This window comes from Vigna umbellata, chromosome 7, assembly GCF_029865625.1.
Source record: "Vigna umbellata cultivar VRB3 chromosome 7, Vumbellata_1.0, whole genome shotgun sequence".
NCBI classification, from domain to species: Eukaryota; Viridiplantae; Streptophyta; class Magnoliopsida; order Fabales; family Fabaceae; genus Vigna; species Vigna umbellata.
The window spans coordinates 44,500,162-44,515,145 of NC_142171.1; the positions used below are offsets into that span (position 1 = coordinate 44,500,162).

The window sequence follows — 14,984 nt, forward strand, 5'->3', positions numbered from 1 at the left end:
ATGGACCCTCAAATATAGTGATGGAAAACAAGTAGATAAATTTGTGACTCATATTGGTACAAGGTTATTTCGAGACATTGGAAAAACTGTTGCGGTCAACAAGCTCAATTAATATACGAGCACACCTATGAATCATGGGCAAGGAATAAAAAAAATATTAAGATATCTTTAAGGCACAATCAACATATATATTTCCACATAAAACTATAAAACTTTCGAATGATCTTTACGTTATAAGGTATTATTATGTAGTAATAATAACAGAAAATTCATGACAGGACAATGTGTATTTCTTAGAGAAATTCTTATCTTTTAGTTTCCAAGAAAACAAAAGATAGTGTCACAATCTAGTACAAAATTATAATATAAAGCCTTAATTAATTTTAGTGCTAAAGTAGCTTGGATTAGATTCCTGTTGACAAAACGAAAACTACAAAATGCTCAAAAAATCAATTATGTGATGTGATAACCTAAGTGACAAGTCAATTGCTTCTAATTCAATCATGCACTTGCTATTTCTAAACACATTAAGATAGATGTGCAGTACACACGAGATCAAATCTTACAAAATGAAGTAATTGTGGTCTATCTTCCTACTATTGATAAAATTATAGATTATTTGACTAAACATCTCACTCATACAAGATACAACTTGTTAAGAGACAAACTAAACATGATCATGTGACCAACAATTAGAGAGAAAAAACTAGACATAATCAAATATTATGTTAAATATTTAAATGATTCTTGATTTTTGTAATTCACAAATTAATTTTCTTTTATAATGTGACATTACAATAATTATTGTAATTATTCATCAACTTCATATTTAAGAAAATATTTATCCGTGTTACTATAATTATAATTATAAGATCTTGACAGTATAATACTATTTGTATTTAAACAAAACATTATCAATGTAAATAATGACATTTAATTCCATTTTTTTGATTATAATGGTTGTAGGGTTGAGGATTTGGATGTTGAGGTTCACGTTGTGGACCAGGATGATGGGGGCGGTGATAACATCCAGGATGAGACTGATCTTCAATGTAAGCAAGGGTGAAGGAGGCTAAGAATTAGATTAGCTTTGAAAAAGAGAATGATACTGATAATCATCATGAACATGGAATTAAGGTTAAATGTGAGGTTGTTGATGATTTATGGGTGACGACTCAGTGTGAAATTGACTTTGCTGACATGATAGTAAACATTTTTTTCAAATTAAAAAATTAGAAAAGAACTAGAAAAAATCACTAACTTATACATGATAGATTCTATACACCTTTCATTAATTATTTAAGGTTTAATCCTTTTCGACATCCCTATTTATGTACGAATGTCTCAATTGGGTCCTCGTTTTCTAAAGTGTATCAAAATGGTCCTTAATTTTGAAAATTGATATCAATTGAGTCCTTTCCGTTAAGTTGGCTGGACGGCGTTAAAAAAATTGATGAGTGGATGCTGAGATGACGAACGAACGCTCGTCCACCAGCGAACGAACGCTCGTCCACCAACGAACGAACATTCGTCGACCACCGAACGAACGGTCGTCCAGTGTGGAACGAACGGTCGTCCAGCAATAAGAGGTCGACGAGCGTTCGTTCTCTGGTGGACGAGCGTTCGTTCGCTGGTGGACGAGCGTTCGTTCGCTGGTGGACGAACGTTCGTTCGTCATCTCAGCATCCACTCATCAATTTTTTTAACTCCGTCCAGCCAACTTAACGGAAAGGACTCAATTGATATCAATTTTCAAAATTAGGGACCATTTTGATACACTTTAACAAACGAGGACCCAATTGAGACATTCGTACATAAATAGGGATGTCGAAAAGGATTAAACCATTATTTAAACGACAATAAAAAGACCAAATTAAATAAAATTTAAAAAATTTAAAACTAAATTTAAAAATATTAAAATTAAATTAAATAACATTTTGTAATAAAAACGACAGGAAAGGTTGAAATGTGGCGGCTCATGGCCTGGAAGATATAGTTAGTTGTTCAGAATCTGATTTCAGCAGAACCAGCATGAGCCGTTCAATAAACAATTTCCCAAAAATTATAATTTTTCACTACGTACAACAAACAAAATACATTCTTTACAGTCCTATTCTAACAACACATTCATTAAAATATAAGAATATCTGTCAGTATTACTCTTTTTTAATTTAATATAAAGTTAAATTTTTATAAAAATCATTTTACCACTGTAAAAATTATTAAATAATGTAAATTTTTCTAAAAATAAAAGGAGTATAATTAAAAATATTATATAATAAATTGTGTGGATTGTATTTTTTAAGAGTTTATAGGACACAAATATCTGTATTCGTGTATATATATATGTATATATATATATATATATATATATATATATAATATATATATCGGAGTTAATATTATAAGTATTAATTACTTCAGACAGTGAAAAACAAAGATTTTAATAATAACAAATATTAGTTAATTCGCATGTATTTATTATTAAAAAATAAAATAAAATAAAATTTATACTTTATTAAATTAATTAAATTAAAAATTGTAAGATTCCAAAAATACAGTATAAAATTATATAATAGAATAATCACACGTTAATAATACTACAGATCAATCTTACAAAAGATAGGACGTACGCTTATGGCCGAACGACCTTACAGATTAACGAGAAAGTTAAAATTGCACAAATAAGCAATATAGACCGAACGGTTTACAAAAGACCTATACTGAACGATCATACAAAAGAAGAAGGTAAAAGATGATTGAACGATCATCGTACAAATAAACTAACTACTGACCGATCGGTTCTACTGTTCGGTCTTAACTTCTAACCCGACCAAACTTTTTTCTTCCAGCGCTTCTTCTAGCAGCTCTTCTTATTCTGCTCACATCCACACGGATGATCATTGCGACAGGACAATAACCGAACGTACAAAACGGACAAGACAGGAAAATAGGGTAAGCTTATGTAATTTAATTCATGTATCAACATATATTTCATAAAATCAATTAAACCAGATAAATCATTAACTCTTTCATGCAAAGCCTAATACTAGACTCTAACTGTCCGGACTGTATGAAATCTGTGTAGCTACAACGTTCGTGTACCCGGGTGATGTAGTAACTGGGATACCCTCAACAGCTGCCACCCGAGGTTAGTCCTATCTATCCAAATTAACCATAAGGACTAGGACCTCCTGTCATTCCCACACATGACTTACCCTTCTCTACGTGAGAACGAGTAATCACGGAATATCAGGATGAACCGCCGGCTTAGCTTTATCCACATTCATACTTTACCAATTCCAATATCCATTCATGAGATATTCCTCCCCAGAATACTCTTTCATAACCAAAGTCATTTCATTCATATCATATTCCATCATCTTTCATTATTAAAACCTCAACTTAACCAATTTGAATAAAGATCTCGTAGGATACCAAATACCGAATGTTAGTTTTGAACCCAGAACAAGATTGAAAACTTGGAGTGAGACCGAGATGTCTCCAACTCAAAACAGATCAAATCGAGAGAGTTACTCACTGGTTGTGAAAGAGACCGAATACAATAATAGTTCTCAGAGGCTAATAGAATCGAACGTTATTTACCAAGTGAGCCAATTTAATGAACTGACTCTTGAGAGTTCAAACTGGACACCGTAAAGCCTAGGCCGAGTACTAAGACTTTAGGCCGAAACTAATTAAGACAGATACTGTAAGACATCAATAATAGCACTTGACGGAATCATATGAAGAAACCGAACGCCAATAAATACTTAGCTTCTTAATGAGTTAAACATCGAGGAAACCGAATGCCAGTCGAAGACCGGGTCCTGTAGAGAGCGAACACTATTGAGTTTGGACGAACGCTCTTATTATAAAGATAGATTACGAAAATGAGAACGAACGCCTGGTGTAAGACCGAGCGCTTACTTAGTACGAGCTCTTGGCGTAAGACCGAACACTTACTTAGTACGAGCGCTTGGTGTAAGACCGAGCACTACTTAACTTATAGAATAAAGGCCTGATAAATATAAGATATCTTTTAACTAATGTTCAAGAAAGAAAAAAATATACAAATACATATAGATATACTGAAGTTTATAATCAAATCCCAAGGAACGAATATCCTTGGTTGAACACTTAAGTACAACTATTACCAAACGAAACGAAGACGCTAGTCTTCAACTAGAATTCTCTCCAAATGAAAGAACCCAGTTCCAACCGAGTCCACAGGAAAACCGAACACTATATCGAACGAGCGCTGGTCTATTACCAAACACTTATTAAGAACGAACGCTACTGAGAACGAATGTTTGTATAATTGAATGATCAATACTGACTCTCGACAATGTCCCTACCCATTTCATGGCTTTCATTAATCATCAATACTTTTAAACAACATACCATATTTCATCATCAACCAAATCATCAAACCCAATATCATTCCAGTTCCTCATACAGTCAACAATGCAGTAACAACCATTTTTCATATTCATTCAGAAATCAACGAACATGCATCCATACAAAGCAAGAATCTAAATCAAATTAGATAAGCTTCCCTTACCTCTAAGCGTGACCGAACGTTCACAGAGGAAGAATACGATTTCACCACTACAAGTCCTTCTACCCTCAACGCTCAACAATTTCCAGACAGCTCGGAATCGAAAACTGATCGGTTCAAACGAACGCCCTCGACGCCGGAAATGCTCAGGTGTGGTCTGTTTGATGATCGGAAGAAGAAAAGAGTGAGATTTTGTAGAGAGAAGGTGAAGAAATCTAGGGAGAAAGAGGAGAAAACGAGAGTTCAGAACTTTGGGGAAGAATGGTGCATGTAGAAGTGGCGTGAATTTTTGAAAACTTTGAGTTTTACTTCTACCGTCAAAACTGAACAGCCACTCCACTGCTCACACCTGTCTTCCACTGCTCACACCTGTCTTCCACTTCCTGGTTTTCAGATCCCTTTTTTTAACACATGTAATCCACTAAGATGGGGTTTTGAGTGAATTTGAATGAGTCTGACAAAAATAAAATTAATTTATATGTTATTAATTTAAATTTAATTAAAATAAATTTTAATTTATTTTCGATTTATATTAAAATTTATTTATTTTTTAATAATTTAATTTTAAAATTTTATAAAAATAATTAAATATTTTTGGATATTTATCTATGATTAGGAATTTTAAAATATTTGTAGATATTTTAAAAGGAAATAAGTACTTTCAGTACTAATTTGGTAACAGAGTATATGCGTGCCTGGTCGGTTGGATCTATCTGAAACAATCGTCTCCCCTGTTTCCATTTTAGTAAGAGACCAAAGCGAAGTTGAAGACTAGAAATTCAATGGCAGAAGCGCACGTGCTGATCTTCCCTCTTCCAATTCCCGCACATGTTCTGTCCATGCTGAAGCTCGCGGAGCTTCTAGTCCTTCAGAATCTCCGCGTCACCTTCCTCACCACCAACACCATCCACAGCCGCCTCGCTCGTTTCGGTGAAATCCAAGTTCTCTCAGAATCCTACCCCACGCTCCATTTCAAGACCTTTTCCGATTGTTACGACGAGGGTAACCACCCTGGATTCGGAGACCGTATCTGGGACCTCATTTCTTCTGTAACTCTCCACGCTAAGCCCTTCTTGAGAGATATTCTGCTCTCCCACACTCCTCAAATTCCAAACTTAGTTGCGTTATTCAGGATGGAATCTTCGGAAGCCTTTCCTCTGGCGTCGCTTCTGAGTTAAACATATCCATACCAATCATTCATTTCCGAACCGTTAGTTCTTGCTGCTTCTGGGCTTATATGTCTGCTACAAAGCTCCTCCAGTGCCAAGAACTTCCCATTAGAGGTATGTATATTGACTTCAAATTCATTCATCCCTCTCACCCTATCTAAAATCCACGCCTTACTTGTACCTTCTTTCAATATGCGCATTTCATTTAGTACATGTTCCAATTTCTTTTTGACCATGACAATTTCATTATCAATAGCCATATCTGCTATAATCTCTTAATTAATGGTTCAGGTTTTTCACTTATCAGAAAATTGTTCTTATTCTTAAAGTCAATTTGCGAAGGAACAATTAACTGATACAGTAGACAAAATTTGTATAGATTCAGCAGCACTGGTGATGTGGTTAACATATAAGATGAACTTATGATGTGAGTGGTTGTAGGAGATGACGACATGGATCGGATCATAAAAAACTTGCCAGGCATGGAGAACTTGCTTCGGTGCAGAGATCTCCCGAGTTTCTTTCGACCAAACAAAGAGGGGAACTCGACTTTTGAGTCCTATGCAGACCGGAGTCGACAATCACTTGCAGCAGACGCGGTTATCCTCAACTCATTTGAAGATCTAGAAGGCCCTGTCCTCTCCCAAATACGTCATAATTTTTCCAAAGTTTACACCGTTGGCCCTCTCCACCACCATTTGAACATGAGAAAAGCAGAATCCAACAAAGGAAAAGAGATTCCCAGGTTTAAGAACAGTATTTTTCAAGTAGACAGGAGCTGCATGACGTGGCTCGACGCTCAGCCCGAAGGGTCAGTGATGTATGTCAGCTTCGGAAGTACCACTATTATGAACAAGGAAGATTTAATGGAGATTTGGCACGGTTTGGTGAACAGCAAGAAGAGGTTCCTGTGGGTGAAGCGGCCTGACATTGTTGCAGGAAAACACAATGAGGAACACGTACCAACTGAGGTGAAGGAAGGAACTAAAGAGAGGGGGTTCATTGTAGAGTGGGCTCCGCAAGAGGAGGTGCTGACACACAAGGCCATTGGTGGGTTCTTGACACACAGTGGGTGGAACTCAACCTTGGAGAGCCTGGTGGCTGGTGTGCCCATGATTTGCTGGCCATACTTTGCAGATCAGCAGATTAACAGCAGGTTTGTGAGTGAGGTTTGGAAGGTTGGATTGGACATGAAAGACGTTTGTGACAGAGATGTTGTGGAGAAGATGGTAAATGATGTCATGGTTCATAGGAGGGAGGAGTTTCTGAAATCAGCTCAAACAATGGCTATGTTGGCTCACCAGAGTGTGAGTCCAGGTGGTTCCTCGTACACCAGTCTCCACGATTTGATTGAGTACATTATATCAGCCAGCAGAGAAAATAATTAGCACTGCCCAATTCCTCAAGCTTCCTTCTTGCAATCATATCTCACATCTACTGTGGGATCCTAAATGATGTTTCTTTACTATTTAGGTTCTGTATTGGTAAAAGAAAAAGACAGAATGGAAAAATAAATTTTTGGAATGTGGCATCATAAACGTTAGAGTCCTAAGCTGATACCAACTCCAAATGTGGCAATTGCAGATGATCTTTTAGAGGATGGGACCTCTATATATTTTAGTCTGCATTTTTGTAAAATTTTATTTGTTTTTTATGTTTTTGCTTTCATCTTCTTCTTCCTACACCAGCTCCCACACCTGTTCTCCATGTTTTTGTTTTTTTTTCTTACACAAGTCTTCTTTCCCACTTCATCTTTTTTTTCTTATTTCCGTCCCGTATCCTTTGTTTTTCATGTTCTTGCTACACCAGTCCCACATCCGTCGAGGTTGTGAATGCCAAAAGAGAGAGATTGATTGGGATAAGGGTAATGAGAAACTCCATTAGCGCATGGGTAGTGGAACAGTGGTCTCTCATTGAAAGTGTTGTACATTTTCTTTTCTTCACCACTGCACATAGTATGACTGTATTCTAGATAAACAGATTGAAAAATGTTTTCTTAACAATTTTTTTATATTTTTGGACAGATTGTTTGGCCAGGCACCTTTTTACAACGCGAAACATGATGTCGAACAAAAACTTCACAAAATGGTGCAATCTATTTCATTTATGAGAATAATTATTTAAAATAAAAAAAATTCGCATTAATTTTTCGTTGATTTTTTATTAGTGTGATGATATAATGAAAAAATAACAGATATAAGATCAAAAAGTTATAAAAAAATCTATTTTAGAATATCATTTTATTCTTGCTTAAATAAAAAATTGTTAAAAGTACGAATTCACAAAATGCTTCCTATTACTACTTTCATATGATAAAATCGAAGTATGCTTAGCAATAACTCTTGCATTTCCACAAAAAAGAGTTATTTAATTTATATTGATACCAAAAAGTTTGGTCGCACAAAAAGTTTGGTCTCTACGTAGGGACAACCAATGTGAATCCTAACAAAAATTAAGTTTAAAAATTAAATTTAAAGTATTTAGTAAGGTCTTATTATTATTTACTAATTATTAACTACTAAATAAGGTGGGAAAAGAAATGAAATAAAAAGGAAAAAGAATCAAAGAATCAAAGAATCAATACTAAGCTAAAGAAACCTAAACTAAAATAATGAATTAATGCAACTAAATTGGTCTAAACAAATGAACATTTCTACTCTAGAGAACCTAAGACTAGAAATACAAAGACTAACTATATAAAAAAAAACAAGCAAGAATGGATTAATAAATATATCTTAGAAAGTAAATGATAATGCAATGAATTGGAAACAGAACCATGAATAAGAAATCAAAATCTAAAGGAACAAAATTAAAATCCAATCAGCAGAAGACATTAAGCAAAAGTAAAGTTTTAATAAGTGGAACATGACAAAATCCTAACCTAAAACTTGGAAATAAAAGAATTACAAATTAAAACTAAAATCAATTCAACAAAGACACCTAAAGCAAATATTTTACCAAACTCCACGGTGAACATAATATGTTCCAACCTGAACTTGGGATGAGTCTATACAAAAGCTATTGAAAATGGTAAAATTCTACCACGCAGTTTTGCTTGTTTAAAGATGAAGAAGTGAATACATTTTATTTGAAACAAGCAGTTTTGTTTAATCAACAGTTTCCAGCACATAAACTTGTACCTAAATACTGCATTTGCAATTGGTTCTTGTAATGAAGGTGCACTGAAACATAACTAGATATGACAGATTAAGTAACACAAAGAAAATATGCTGAATATGCAATTGTGCGTTGCTGGTATTAGTTATTTTCCTTACTGACTGATTTTATGTAATGAATCAAATCTTGCATGCTGGAGTGAGAAGAACCAGCTGGACTGACACTCTGGTGAGCCAACATAGCCATTGCTTGAGCTGATTTCAAAAACTCATCCCTCCTATGAACCATCAGATCATTTACCATCTTCTCCACAACATCTCTGTCACAAACATCTTTCATGTCCAATCCAACCTTCCAAACCTCACTCACAAACCTGCTGTTAACCTGCTGATCCGCAAAATAAGGCCAACAAATCATGGGCACACCAGCCACCAAACTCTCCAAGGTTGAGTTCCACCCACTGTGTGTCAAAAACCCACCTATGGCCTTGTGGGCTAGCACCTCCTCTTGCGGCGCCCACTCCACCATCAACCCTCTCTCTTTAGTCCCTTCCTCCACCTCTTCCGGTATCCGGTCATCGTTCTCTCTTCCCACCACCAAATCAGGCCGCATCACCCACAAGAACCGTTTCTTGCTGTTCACCAAACCGTGCCAAAACTCCATCAGTTCCTCCCTTGTCACAATCGTTGAAGTACCGAAACTCACATATAACACCGAACCCTGAGCCTGAGCGTCAAGCCACGCCATGCAGCTCCTGTCCACTTCAAAAAAACTACTCCGAAAGGAAGGAGCATCATTTGCTCCATTGGTTTCGGCTTTTCTCACGTTCAAATGGTGGTGGAGAGGGCCAAGGGTGTAGACTTTGGGAAAGTGAAGACGTATCTGAGAGAGGACAAGGCGATCCAACTCCTCAAAAGTGTTGAGTATCAACGCGTCTGCTGCAAGTGATTGTTGGGTCTGAAACGAAACCCAGTCAATAGACACGTTCCCTTTTGCCCCTGGTCTGCAGAAACTAGGGAGATCTCTACAGCGAAGCAAGTTTTCCATGCCTGGCATATTTCTTATGATTCGATCCATGTCCTCATCTCCTACAACCAGTTACATTCTTCATTAATTAACTATAAACCCAACTTTTCTGAAAATAAGTCATTTTTCTTGTGTTCTGTAATTTCTCAGAAACATAACTTAAGTATATATATATACACACACACATATATACACCAAGAGAGTCATAAACTCTTAGTATTGAGTTCAACCTTCCAATCAATGGAGTTGGTGTATATATATACTAAATGGAATGCAAACCGTTTAGAAAAAGGTCCGAATGAGATCGTGTGAGCATATCGGAACCCGAGTTCTCCACATACCTCGAATGGGAAGTTCGTTGGTTTTGAAGAGGTTTGGAAGCCAGAAATAAGGCCAGAAGCAACAGGGACTGCTGGTTCGAAAATGAATGATTGTTATCCTTATCCCTAACTCAGAAGCCAAGTCATTGGAAAGGCTTCCAAAGATGCCATCCTGAATAATGCAGGTAACTTTGGGAATTTCAGGACTCTGGGCGAGCAGAATATTTCTCAACAGGGGCTTGGCGTGAAGAGTTGTGGAAAGCATTATGTCCCCCATAGTAGTGTCTCCGGATCCAGTGTGATTGCCATGGCTGTAGCAATCGGCAATGGTGTTGAAATGGAGGGTGGGGTAGGAGGCTGAGAGAGATTGAATGTCACCATAACGAGTGAGACGGTTGTGGATACTCTGAGTGTTGATGAAGGTGACGTGGAGATGGTGAAGGGCAAGAAGCTCGGCGAGCTTCAGCATAGGCCGTACATGGCCCTGGAATGGACAGGGGAACATGACCACGTGTGCTCCGGCCATTGATATCCTCTCCTCCTTACTTGTTTTCTTTTTAACAGTAATTTAAATTTAACAGATATATAATATAACAAGAATAAAATAAATAATATCCTTACACGAAAAAATCGTGGTCCTTGACGTTTCTTATTAAAAAATTGGCTTGCCCACATGCTAATATATTACTAAAAGATTTCATTATTTTTAGAGTAATGATTCTTAGAGTAATAATGACACACCTAAATAATTTTTTATATTTATTTAATACTATTCATATTTATTTTTTACCTTTTTTTAAAATAATAAAAATTTACAATTTTATGATATTTTATTCTTATAACATGTGTTAAATAAATATAAAAATATATTATAATAACATTACTTTTATTTTTATGTTAACATGATTACAATTAAAAAACACTTATATTATAATATAAAATAATAATTTTTTTAATTTTAATATATTATCATTTTATTAATAAAAATGTCAACTTGGCATATTTATTTAAAAGGACGTCAAAGTATTATTTTTTTAAAAAGAAAAAATGTCGATATTAAAGACAACATTAACGATGACAGGATTACTCGATATTAGACAAAAGAAAAAGAATATAGGATTTATCGACAGTGAATACTTTAAAATTTCCAACAATAGATATAATATAAATGATATGACATGCAACCTAGAACTTGTAGAAATTTTAATTAAAACTATTTACAATGCTTTATACAAGTAAATTGCAAAAGTGAGATCAATAGTGTCTGAAAGGTCAATATATACGATAAATATTTTTAGATTTATAACTTTAGAAGAAAGGCATGGACCAAAAGGCTACAAGTTTATCAAGCCATAGTGCTCAGGTACAAAAAGTATCATTTGAAGAATCAAAGATAGTTTTGAAGAAAAGCATGGACCAATATCAGTGAAAACTGAAAGTTTATCAAGCCATACTGGTCACATATGAGTTTCAACATTCAAACCCATCAAAAGAATCAAATCAAATTCATGTACAAAGTAACTGTCCAAATAAGCACCAAAATACCTTAAAGGAAATGTAAACTCTCAGCTAATCCCAACTCCTTAAAGGGCTTGGTAATGAAAAGTAAGCAGTTGAGGAATAGAAGCACCAATAGATGAATAGATGAAGAGAGATGAGAGGTTGGCCAGTTGATTTAACATATAAGTTAGGAAACAAGTACATTAACATATAAACTCACTTCCGAAGAACATGGTGATCTGGTTTCCCCCATGTGAAAGGCTTGGTTGATTTATCAACATGTGAAGAACAATAAAGAGATATAACTGTTTCACTTGGAAAAGAAGAAGGGATGTGCCAATTCTTTCTAACATTTCTCTATTAAAAGAGAAAAAGAAAATCACAAACAAAGATGATCTAATAAACGAAAAATACTTCATTATTTTAACGGAGAACACCAAAGACTGAAAATCAATTACATGCTTATTTAAGAAAGTTTGCTTTGTTTCTTGAATGTAATCTAGCAACTAATTTTGCTCCAAGGCACGGGGACAAAGAAAATGTGAACTTGAAGGAAGCTAAAATTTTGGAAACAATGCTTTTTTTTGTATGACATGTTGTTGGGCCTATCAAGGAGGGGTTACCAGAAAGACACAAATACTAGTGAAATATGAGTCTAACTATATAAGGGATTGACACAACTCTTTACCCAAAACCTTAAGCCAATGAATTAATGAGTCTTTCATCAAATATAGGACTTAAACTCACACTTGGATTTCCAACACATGTCGATACCTTTCACTGGTGACTGACCTAACGTTAGATACCTCTTTAGCCGATCTACTGCATCAGATCTCATCACAACCCCAACATGCCAATGCCAAGGTTGAAGATAAGTTGAATCAATGGATGAGGACCATGAAGATGGATGAAGTATCACAGAACCCCAATCTCTACTTCTAAACCTTGCTTCCTTTAATCTTCTTCTCACCAGCAACCCTCCCAAGTCTTGTTTCTTCGTTTTTTATAAACTTCACATTATTGAAATGCAAATGAGAAGCATCAGCATTGCATCTTCTTCGGGCGATACTTCAACCACCAATAGCCTCCAATTTAGAAGTGCAGTTGCTTTTCCATGTGGGAATGGTGAACATACTTTATGACTTTATATTTCATTTTAATTTATTTACCACGAATAAAAATATTAATACATGTTGTATCGTATATAATGTGGACCGAGCGGTCATGGAATAAGGCCGATCAGTCTATCTGCTGTTGGGTCCATCCACTTAGGACTGATCGGTCTATCTACTGTAGCAGCGCTCGTCAACAAACCTAGTCAAATGGTTTTCATTGGTATTGGGCCGTAACTGGGCCTACAACGCTGAATTTGTTATTGGGCCAATAGTCCAGTAAATGATAAAATAATTAAAGATATTTGGTTAGAGATATTTGATAAACCAAATCTAAAATATTTGGTTGAAGATATTGATAAAGCTGTTTAAGAGTAACTAACCGGATCTCTAGGTAAGGTTGTTTTTATTTGATCTATAAAACACTTATAAATGCACTGACAGGGCAAAAGTCCAAGTACGTTCCATTCACGTTCAACTTACACTTCATAACACCCAAACATTTAGTAGTGATAATCCTTCATTGAATACTCAACCAAGAGCCGAGGCTCTTCAAATCACACCCCTAACTTGAGCGTCAGAGTATCTTTTGTAGGTACCTCCCCCCTGGAGCATGAAGGCAACCGATCGACTCAGATTGACGTGACCGAACGACCCAGACAGAAGTCAACCGAACGGCTCCGACAGAAGAAAGGCAAGTAGCTCAGGCGATCCCAACTTTCGGAAGGAAGGAAGACGCATCAGAACAGGTTAGTCTCTCGGTCCCGTAAAAATCTACCGAAACATTTTGGCGCCCACCGTGGGGCCGAGGGGCATCCCTTATAACCATAAGGAACCGGACAAGGATACAGTCTCACCATCAACGTCAACAAGCTTCTACGGCTTTACAGATAATTATTTTGATATAGATTCATTTTATTATTTAATTTAAATATCTTAATTCAATATTATAATATTGTTCAAAGACTTATTAAGGGTCCAATGACGCACTCACCAATTAGCCAAATTTGACATTCAATTGTTCAACCGTACAACAGCTCGGCCATTCGGCCTCAACCATCGGCCTTCCATGGCCTTAAGCGTTCCAGCATTCGGCCATTCGGCCTTACAAGTACTCGGCCACTCGGCCTCAAATGTTCGGTACCTTCGACCTCTACTACTCGATCATTCGGCCTTACAGGTACTCGGCCATTCGGCCTTATAGGTACTCGGCCACTCGGGCAAGAGGAGTGCAAGAAGACCGAAGAGGTAAATCCCTCTTAGAAGGAAGCCATCACTGGCATCAACAAAACCCAGGGACGTTATCCGAAAAACTCCTGATCCAAACCGAGCGGTGATAGAAGTTCTCAACGAACTGTCACTCTCGTAAACAAACCCAGGGACGTTATCCGAAAAACTCCTGGTCCAAACCGAGCGGTGATAAAAGTTCTAAACGAACTGTCACTCTCGTAAACAAAACCCAAGTACGTTATCCAAAAAACTCATGGTCCAAACCAAGTGGTGGGAAACGTTCTAAGTGAACGCTCACTCTCGTCCTAAACCGAGCGGTGGGGAACGTTCTAAGTGAATGCTCGCTCTCGTCCTAAACCGAACGGGTGGGTCTTCTAGCACACCTGGACGATAAACACCGAGCGGGTCGGTCATCCCCATCGTCTAGTACACCTGGACGTTAAACATCGAGCGAGTCGGTCATTCCCGTCGTCTAGCAAACATGGACATTAAACACCAGTCATCCAACAACCCTAGATAGTAAAGCCGAACGGTCGTCAAACACCAGTCATCCAACAACTCTAGATAGTGAAGTCAAACGGTCTAACTTACATGGGAAAGAGTTCTAAAAAGAGCTCTCCTCAACCACCAATCAGAGCAAGCAGAAGCTTTTCAACGAACTTATATCTCCTATAGTCTATTGTTCAATCTATCAAGGAACAACAACTGAAGACATGCTTTCCAGTACAACAAATACAGTCTCCCTCAAACTCATAAGTCCTATAGTTAATCAAGGCTAAAGCCGAATGATTACACTCGGACTTGGGTGGTATAATGTATCGTATATAATGTGGACCAAGCGGTCATGGAATAATGTTGATCGGTCTATCCGCTGTTCGGTCCATCCACTTAGGACCAACTGGTCTATCTACTGTAGCAGCGCTCGTCAACAAACCTGGTCAAATGGTTT

The 14,984-nt window shown here is 36.6% G+C and overlaps 1 protein-coding gene and 1 pseudogene across 2 annotated transcripts; one reads left to right on the top strand and one right to left on the bottom strand.

Moving 5' to 3' along the window:
* Positions 1 to 5,246: 5,246 nt before the first annotated feature.
* On the top strand, positions 5,247 to 7,412 carry LOC148196360 (7-deoxyloganetic acid glucosyltransferase-like; annotated as a pseudogene). Its single transcript, XR_015780568.1, has 2 exons — positions 5,247 to 5,844; positions 6,172 to 7,412. The product of XR_015780568.1 is annotated as a 7-deoxyloganetic acid glucosyltransferase-like (transcript).
* Positions 7,413 to 8,738: 1,326 nt separating this feature from the next.
* On the bottom strand, positions 8,739 to 10,726 carry LOC148196361 (7-deoxyloganetic acid glucosyltransferase-like). Its single transcript, XM_088094819.1, has 2 exons — positions 10,215 to 10,726; positions 8,739 to 9,935 (listed from the first exon to the last, which is right to left on the bottom strand). Exons 1-2 carry the CDS (start codon positions 10,717 to 10,719, stop codon positions 8,989 to 8,991), a joined length of 1,452 nt encoding a protein of 483 aa, XP_087950945.1. The 5' UTR covers positions 10,720 to 10,726; the 3' UTR covers positions 8,739 to 8,988.
* Between the last annotated feature and the right edge of the window lie 4,258 nt (positions 10,727 to 14,984).